Below are 9,723 nucleotides of genomic sequence, written 5' to 3'. Positions count from 1 at the left end.
GGGAGAGAGAAAGAGAGAGAGAGAGAGATTAGATTAGATATAGAGATAGATGATATAGATATTTTGGCAAAATATATTTTATTTTTATTTTTCTATTTGCAGAGCTTTTGGGTTTTGTCTATAAATAGTAATGTGTATTCAAGGATAGCAAGAAATAGTCATAGATGCTTTCTGGTGCAATCTGTAGGAGATGAGTTATTAACCAAAAGGCTTGTGTCTCTGGAGATTTAAAACCACAAGTGGCTCTGAGTGAGAAAGTTGGACAATCTCTTCCTATTTTTACAGTCTTAGAACCCAAATGTTGTATTAATCAGATTCCACCTCTATAACAATGAGCTAGGGTTTGAGCTTGTTAAAGAAAAACACTGTATCACAAAAGTTATTTTCCAGAACGAAATATTCTCAGCAGAATCAGAAGTGGTTTTCCTTAATAGTGAAGTCTTCCTGTAGAAAACACAATTATGTTCATTACAACTGCTGCTTTTGTCTTCATAGCCTAATGAAATAAAGACCAATTAAAAAGGGGGAGTGTGATGTGTGACTCTGTGTTCTTACAAAGCATAGGATAAACTAAGCTTCTCTTCTCTGTAGAATCTTTGCACAAAGACTGTCACCCTACTACACCATAGACAACCTCTTTCTGGGAAATTTGCAGTCTTCAAAATCCAAGAGTGGATCAGCTATGCGTTGGATTAACTTGATAGAAATGAGTTATTTTGTGTTTATTTCTCTAACCTAGATTTTCCAAGCTTCAAGTTCCTAAACCCAAATGCCTAAAACAACCTTCAGTGGCATATAGTTTCGATTGCCATTATAACCACTCAGTAGAAGAATACTGGATCCTTTTGGAAGTCTATTAAAGCACTTTTCCATTGTTATGTGGATTATTTAGGTATTTGTAGCTGTGCTAAAGCTGACACTTGCTGACTCAGTAAAATCCATTCTAAACTTTTTGAAGATTTTTAATTAGTTGTACATAATTGTTATCAAAAATTAAATTATATAAACTTAAAATAGGGTGGCCTAGTGATAAGTAGCTGTGCCACAATCCCAAAGGCTCCCAGTTCAAATTCACCTCCAGCTCCACAGGAGAAGGATGGGCAGTCTCCTCCACAGCAATTAACTGCCCAGAAAGCCTGCTGGAGGGTTAGCTGGATGAGGTGGTAGCAACAACAAAAACAGGCAAATTTAAAGAAATATTAAAAACAATAAAGTACATCAAAATATAGGTAATTTATGTTTGCTGTATCTCTATCAAGGAGGCTTTCATGAAATAAAATGTAGGGATTTGCACTGCTAACCCAGATGCTAGCAAATTTAATGCACTAGTCACTAAGTGGGAGATAGATGGGTAATCTTTTTCTGTGAAAATTATAGTCTCATAAACCTAATGAAGGGAAGTTATGAATCAATTCCCTCACATTGACAATGAGATGAGAGGATGATGAGGTGTGCTCTTAGCTAAACTTGCTGCCATTGAATTTATTCTGACTCAAAGACCTTGAAAGGTAAACTTTTTCAAGTTGTTATTGTGGAGTATCCAGTTAGAACTGATGCACAGCTGATGCTCCAGAGGGATTTGTGAGGTACTAAATTAGATAGTAGGAGATTGCCCATTCTTCTCAAATGGAGCAACCAGTAGATTGTAACCATATGCGTTTGGGATTGCACCCCAGCTTCTTAACAATAGGCTACTAAAGCTCCCTAAACTGTTCCATAGGGCTTCCAAAATACAAATATTTACAAAAGCAAACTGCCTCATCTTTCTTCCATGGAATTGTTGATGGGTGCAAACTGCTGAATTTATGATACCGATCTATTACTTAGCTCATTAACTGTTAATCTAAAAACTCAAAGAACACATTGGTGTTCAAGAGGAGCAAACTATAGTGACCCTCCACTGAGTTTCTGATGGCATGCCAAATGACATATACCAACAAACAGACTGGATGTGCCCTGGATGTGCTCACCAAGTTGTGCCAAGAAAGCTGGAGGACAAACACCTGGCCAACTGACTGGAAAAGGTTTATATCTGTTCCCATTTATATTTGTTGCCATCTGTCGGGCCACCAAGGAAAGGTGACCCAACAGAGTGTGAAAATTATCAAACAATATCATTGCTATCACATGTAATAAATTTCTGCTGAAGATTATCCAAAATTACTGGAACAGCACATCAACAGAAAACTGCCTCAAGTGAAGACTGGGTTTAGAAGAGTCTGTGGTACTAGGGATATTATAGCTAATGTTAGATAGATTTTGGCTGAAAGAAGAGGATACCAGAAGAATGTCTTTCTGTTTTTCATTGACTATGCAAAGGCATTTGCACTGTCCCTCCACCCTCCCAAGCATGACGCCCTTCTCCAAGGACTGACCCGCCTTGCAACATGTCCAAAGTATGTCAAATGAAGCTTCAGAACCCTTGCCTCCAGGGAGCATCCTGGTCAATCCTCTCTAAGATGAATGTGTTTGTGCTTCTAGCTGTCAGTGATATATTTAATATTTTTCTCCAGCGCCACAGTTCAAAGAAATCAATTATCCTTGTATCATCCCTAGTCATTGTCTAGTTTTCTGAGTCATGGTAATTAATTGCAAAGATTAGGGCCTGGATCAGGCGCACCTTGCTCTCCAGACTGACATTGTTGCTCTTCAGTACTTTGGCGAGGTCTCTGACAGCATATTTTCCAATACAATTAGTCTTTTAATTTTCTGGCTGCTTACACCAACAGTGTTGATTGTGGAGCCAAGCAAACTGAAGCTGTTAACAATTTCAATCTCTTCACCATCTATCATGATTCTGCCAATCGTCTCAGTGGTGAGAATCTTTGTATTTTTCATGTTGAGCTTCAATCTATATTGAAGGCTGTAGTCCTTGATCTTCTGCAGCAAGCACTTCAGGTCCTCCTCAGTTTCAGCAAGCTGGATTGTGTCATCTACATAACACAGATTGCTGATTCTTCCTCCAATACTGATGCCACATTTCTCCTCAAAGAGCCCAGCCTCTGTTCTGCTTATATATTAGAAAGGTATGGACATAGGACACAACCCTGACATACACCCTTCCCAATTTTGAACGATGCATTCATTCCTTGCTCTGTTCTGATATTCTGCTCTGTTTTATACTTGGACCTCCAGGTCCAAGTATAGGTTTCACATAATCAAAATCAAGTGTTCTGGGATTCCCATTCTTCTTAGAGTTAGACACAATTTGTTGTAATCCACCCAGTCAAATGCCTTTGCATGTTGTTGTTGTTGTTGTTGTTGTTATGTGCCATCGAGTCCATAACCCAGGTAACCTCAGGCTGCATTGGCCAGTGTGCACCCCGAAGCATTGCTAGAAAAGATTTTTGGGAGTCAGGGAGGAGAGAGGCAGAGCTTTGCTGATCTCCAGATTCTAACCCAGGTAGCCTTTGCATAGTCAATGAAAAACAAAAAGACATTCCTCTATAACTCTCTTCTTTTAATCAAAATTCACCTAACATTAGCTATAACATCCCTAGTACCACAGCCTCTTCTAAACCCTGTCTGCACTTGAGACAGTTTTCTGTTGATGTGCTATTCCAGTAATTTTGGATAATCTTCAGCAGAAATTTATTACATGTGATATCAATGAATGGGAATCCCAGAACACTTGATTGTGCTCACTTAAAATCTATATTTGGATAGGGAAGCAATAACTGGACTAATGGGAGTAGGTGTGTCAGAGTCAGTGAGACTGTCTCTGGATAGAGCATGCTTCAGAGATTTTGTACATAGTGTTACACTGTTAGTCACAGGCGACTCGATAGCACTTAAGAACAACAAGTATGATATATTCCTTGCTTTCCAGGAATTTAGATTCTAAAAAGACAGAAAGTAGTAGAAAACAATCTACTACATGGTTAGAATTCTAACAATTGGTAAGAAAAAGCATAAGGTTATTGAAATAAAAAGTGTAGGACTTGATCATGTACTTGGTAGAAGCATGAAATGCTTCCTAAAGATAGTATCATAATAAATAACCTTAAAGATTCAGTAATATACTAACAGGCAAAATTGAGAGAAATGTAGGAAATTAAGCAGATTTATAGCCCTATAATGCTCACATAGTTTGGTCAGTGTGCTAACATACTTTGGACATGTTTTTAGAAGAGGCCTTTTCTTGGAGAGAGACGTCATACTTGGAAAGGTGAGGGGACTGTGAAGGAGAGGAAAACCATCAACCGGGGGATTGACAGTGACTGCAGCAAAGGCCTAGAGTGAGTCAGAGACTGTGACGATGGCACAGGATAGGAGAGGGTTCAGATGTTCTTCACATTGTATTGCAATGCATTCTACTTGACTTGACAGTTCTTAACAACAAAGCTCTAATGTCAATAACTATCCCTACATGTAGAACAGCATCTTTTAAGTCCCTGCAATTGCAACATAAACCAAAACCAAAATAGATTAAAATAAAACTTGATCACCTCCTGTTAGAAGCTACAGAGCTTGATTTATGCATAAGAAGTGGAGATCAATGAAGCTACATTTCTGTTATTTTTGCAGAGGGCTAAGAGACTGGATGTATTGATAAAAATTTACACTAGGCATTTGTAGATATATCATTGAATGAAATGAGTTTCAAGCTGAACTTCTGAATCAAATGTGAAAATTGTTGTTGTTGTTGTTGTTGTTAGGTGCCATTGAGTCAAGTATAACTCATAGAGACCCTCTGGGGGAAAAAAAAAATATCTTAACCCTGTTCCATCATGTGCCATCTTCACACTTCCTGACACACAAGAGACTATTGCAGCAGACACCATGTCAATCCACCTTGTTGAGGATTTTCCTCTCTTTCACTGACCCTGCACCCTTCCTAATATCACATCCTTCTCCAAGGAATAGCACATCATAGCTACATGCCCAATATGTGAAGCAAAGCCTTATCATTCTTGCCTCCAAAAAGCACTCCATCATTTTCTTGGCTGTCTATGGGATATTCAGTGCTTTTCTCCAACACCACAGCTCAAAGGCATCTATTCTTTTTCGGTTATCCTTATTCATTGTCTAGCTCTCAGATGCATAAAAAGTAATTAGAAAGACTATAGCCTGAATCAGATGCACCTTAGTAGTCCTCAAACTGACATCATTACTCCTCAGTAATTTGGAGATGTCTCTAACTGCCAATTTTCCCAGTGCAATGCATCTCCTTATTTGCTGGAGTCCTGACTACTGCTGCCAAAGGTGTTAATTGTGGATGCAGACAAGATGAAGCAGTTGACAGTTTCAGTTTCCTCTGCATCCTTCATGACAGTGGTAAGAAACTTTGTCTTCTTGACATTGAGATGCAATCCATCCTGAAGGCTGCATTCCTTGATCATCTGAAGCAAGTGCTTCAAGTCCTCCTCACTTTCAGCAAACAACATTGTGTCATCTGCCTAACACAGGTTATTGATGAGTCTCCCTCCAATCTTGATGCTACACTGCTTTTATAGAGTCCAACTTCTCAAATAATTTGCTCAGTATACACACTGAATAAGTATGGAGAGAGAATACAACCCTGACATACTACCTACTCATTTTTAAACCACCCAGTGTTCCCGTACTCTGTTCATAAAACAGCCACCTTCTCCAGGTATAGGTTGCACATGAGCACAGTCAAGGGCTCTGGGATTCCCATTCCTCTCAATGTCAGCCACAACTAATGATTCACGCAGTTAAATGTCTTTGCATAGTCAATAAAGCACGAACAGACATTCTTCTGGTATTCCTTCTTTCAGCCAGCATCAATCTGACATCAGCAATGATATCCTTGGTGCCACGGCCTCTTCTAAATCCTGCATGGTGAGAAAAAAAAATGGCCAGACATATAAAAGTTCAATAAAATATCACATAAATAGTATTCTTTTGAACATAATAATATTAAAATAATAATGAAAATAACTATACAATTTGCTCATGTAGAACACTATAAAATAGTTGATCAGGACCCTCAGAACAGTTAATATTAGGGAGAGCAATAAAAGTCTGAAGTCCAGTGCTAGCTTAAAAAAAAATAACCTGATCCATGTCTTGAATGCTGCCTGATTGTCAATATTCTCTTTAAAAAAATTAGTTATAATAGAATTATTTGTAGTAACTATTGAACTTTCATTGATATATATACTTTAAAGCAGATGATCTTTTGAAATTAGTCTTGTTTTATGAACACCTGTGTTTGGTGCTGCATTGCTTACAAAAGAGATGGAAGCAATCCAAGTTCCCATCAACAAATGAATGGATAGAGAAGCTGTGGTATATTCACACAATGGAATACTACATAGCACTGAAAACAAGGAACTCATAAAATATTATAAAAAATGGATGACCGTAGGGGGCATTATGCTAAATGAAATATCTCAGTCACAAAAGGACAATTACGGCATAAAGCCACTGTTGTAAAACAGGACAGACATGAGGTTAGAGGGAAACTAAGAAAAGAGGGGATAAATAATGAACCCTGCAATGAAATAGATGAGGAAAAGACTGTTTAAAAGGAATATATAACTATGTATTATTTACATAAGAACCACCCAGAATAAGAAGTGCATAGTAAGTGAGGAAGGAAATTGTGCAACAATGAAAGAATCTTTTTAAAGAGAAGAAAGAACTGGATAGGGAGTAAGGAGGAAAAGGTGCAACAATGAATGCTTGGTAATCCAAGTTTTCTATAAACTTTCATTAAAATATCAATAAAAATAATTTTTTTAAAAAATAAATTATTTTTGTTTTAGTAATAATATTATGGACTGTCAAAAGAACAAGTAAATGTGTTTTGGAAGAAGTGCAACCAAGGTACAAAGATGATGAGTCTTCATCTCATATACTGTGAGATGATCAGGAGAGGCAACTTCTTGGCTTGATGCTTGGTCTCAACAAAGGAGCAGAAAATTCTCAACAAGGTGGATTGGCAGTGTCTGCAGTGATAAGTAGTTAAGATTGTAAGGATGACACAGGATCAGGAAATGTTTTAACTTGTTTATAAGGTCACTGTGAGTCATGCCATGCAAATGAGACAAAATGCCAATTGGGTAGTCTAGATGGAAAAAAAAAAGGGGGGAGAGAGCTCTGGTGGCCTAGTGGGTAAGGAGCTGCATTACCAACCCAAAGGCAGACAGTTTGAATCTACCATCTGCTCCAAGGGAGAAAGGGGCAACCTCCTCCCATGACTTTACAGCCTCTGAAAACATACTAGAAGATCCGCTATGAGTCAGTTATAACCCAGGACATATAACAAGTGAGATAGATGAATGTGTATTATAAATGTAACCTGTAGATATACTGAAAAATCAAATTTAGTGTAACTCATTTTACTACAATCCTCATTTTTTGTGTGTGGTATTCTGAAACTGAAGAGGTAGTATCTCCAAGATAGTTTAAAATTACAGTATTTTATTTTAATCACCACACAAAGCTGAAATAGGACATTCAAAGAGCAAATGTGGATATCATCTCATGCGGTAGAGCTAATATATGGTTGTTGTTGTTGTTAATTGTCGTTGAGTCGTAGATGACTCATAGCGACCCTATGAAAGAAAGACCTGAACACTTGTATAACCTTCATCGGTTCTCCAAGTTCATAGGGTTTCCAAAGGCAAGCTATTTCAGAAATGGATACCACTCGTGCTTCCAAGCTGGTTTTAATCAGGGAGCTCCACCAAACCCTGTCCACCATGGGGTAACCATTATCACATTATCCTTTTTATTATTTTTTTTTCTTATTTCTTAATTTATAGTCTTACCTAACATAACTGTATATTCTTTGTGTACAAGATTTCCGAGTCAGACTCATCAAAAAGGATAATAAATACTTCCTTGAGTTAATGCAAACAATTTAACCTTCAAGTTAAATGGGCTCAAAAGTCTTACTGTTATTTTCTGTCGAGTTGAAATGGACGCATAGTTGACTCTGAAGTGGGTTTTGTGATGATGTAAATCACACGGGAAGATACTGTGCATCTTTCTCTTGTGGAGCACCTGGTGGATTCAGACCACCTCCCTTTGGGTTGGCAGCTCAGCTCCTTACCCTAGGCTGCTAGAACTCCCTTAGGTTAGATTAATGCAAAAGCTTTTACAACTAGACGTTTTCTGCTTAAATTTCTGAGCGAGATAAAGCAAAGATTTATAAACCTCTAGACTGAAATGAAGTTATGGATTACTGAGATAGGAAGGGAAGTATGTTCCAAATAGAGAGAGTCACAGCAGAGTCCCAGAGGCAGAAACGAAGGTTTGTTCAGAAGCAGGGAGTAATCAAGACAGATGGCCAAGGTTTAGCATGAAGTCAATGGCACACAGGGAAATCCAGCTAAATCACTCACAGAGTGACTGATAGATGGAGTGCATAATTGTTAGTCAGCTTCCACATTCTGCATAAAGAAATCTATGTTCATTTAATTAGATTTTTTTAGGCAGAAAATCAAACTCACAATAGAATATTATATTATTTAGAGGATTTTAAAATCATAGACTCCACAAAAAATGAAACCTATTTCATTCATGTATTCTTTTCCTTGTCTTTTTTCCTTTTCTTGTGTGGATGTTTTGTTTTTTATCTTTTTTTATTTTAATAACTTTTTATTGTGGTTCTTAGCAATCTTCCTTTTTAATTAAGAATTACATTCTCTTTGCTGGAAATTCGCCTTAGTTTAGGAATAATTACTTGCATGATTACAATATGAATATTAATTTTTTACTAAGCAAAGAAGAAATAAACTCTGTCAACTATGTTTTAGGATAAATATGTTAACCCTACTAGGCTGTCAAGATTGTTCCTATTTACTCCTACTATTTTAAAGAGAAAAATTTATTTGTTTAAATAGTCTTCACTTTAAACTATCAAGTATCAACAGTAACCAGATAAGGTATTGTTATTTCAGGAACATGCTGAGTTAAATTAACAAGCATTAATATTTGATTAATGAAAGAATAATCATGATTATGCGGGATGATTAATAAAATGCAATTTGCAATAGCTTAACCAACATAAAACTAAACCAGTGCTCCATTGCACAATCTCAGCAGCCAAGAAGACATCAAAGTTTATTATACTGTTTGCTAATAAGTCTTTCTACCATTTTCTGCCTTAGGGGTATGATGACGGTTATGGAGGTGAATATGATGATCAGACTTATGAGGCTTATGATAACAGCTATGCGACCCAAACGCAGAGGTAAGAAATTTGTTGTCTCAAGCATCATTTCCTGAATTATCTTTAATCTTGACATTTTTCTTCTTGAATGTTAATATCAGCTATGTTATATGAATTTCAAGCAATATTTTCTTCTCTGTTATCTTTGTGCATTATTAAGCTGCTTAATAAATTGTGAGAGGTAAAAAAAAATAATCTTACAATGGCTCGGAATGAAATAATGTATTAGGACTGAACGATTGTAATGGGTTGAATAACCAAGCAACGTACTAAAGTGTATATTTCAATTCCTGCTCCTGTTTCTTTTGGTAATTTAGTAACTCAAACAAGGAGCTATGATTATGCTGTCATTTAGTCAAACTGTTTACACTCACCAGCTGCTCATGTGTTAGTTTCCATAAAGATTATACCCTTAAAAAACCTACAGGGCACTTCTCGTCTGTCCCATAGGGTTGGCGTGAGTTAGAGTAGACTCACTAAAAAGGGTTTGGTTTCTAACTTTTGTAGTAATTTAGAGAGCAATGAAATCAAGGCATTCATTCACTTGACTTTGCTCACTCTTTTTCTTAAAAAAA

General features: G+C 37.0%; 1 protein-coding gene across 1 annotated transcript in view; it reads left to right on the top strand.

Moving 5' to 3' along the window:
* Positions 1–9,723, top strand: part of KHDRBS2 (KH domain containing, RNA binding, signal transduction associated 2) — a 1,025,883-nt gene that overhangs the window by 924,306 nt on the left and 91,854 nt on the right. The window contains exon 7 of the mRNA XM_006893149.1: positions 9,087–9,169. Within this exon, the coding sequence (XP_006893211.1) occupies positions 9,087–9,169 (83 nt within the window). The remainder of the gene's footprint in view (positions 1–9,086; positions 9,170–9,723) is intronic.

The sequence above is a fragment of the Elephantulus edwardii genome, unplaced genomic scaffold (genome assembly GCF_000299155.1).
Source record: "Elephantulus edwardii isolate Elephantulus edwardi_28Jun2011 unplaced genomic scaffold, EleEdw1.0 scaffold00124, whole genome shotgun sequence".
NCBI classification, from domain to species: domain Eukaryota; kingdom Metazoa; phylum Chordata; class Mammalia; order Macroscelidea; family Macroscelididae; genus Elephantulus; species Elephantulus edwardii.
This window is presented reverse-complemented; position numbering and strand designations above follow the sequence as displayed.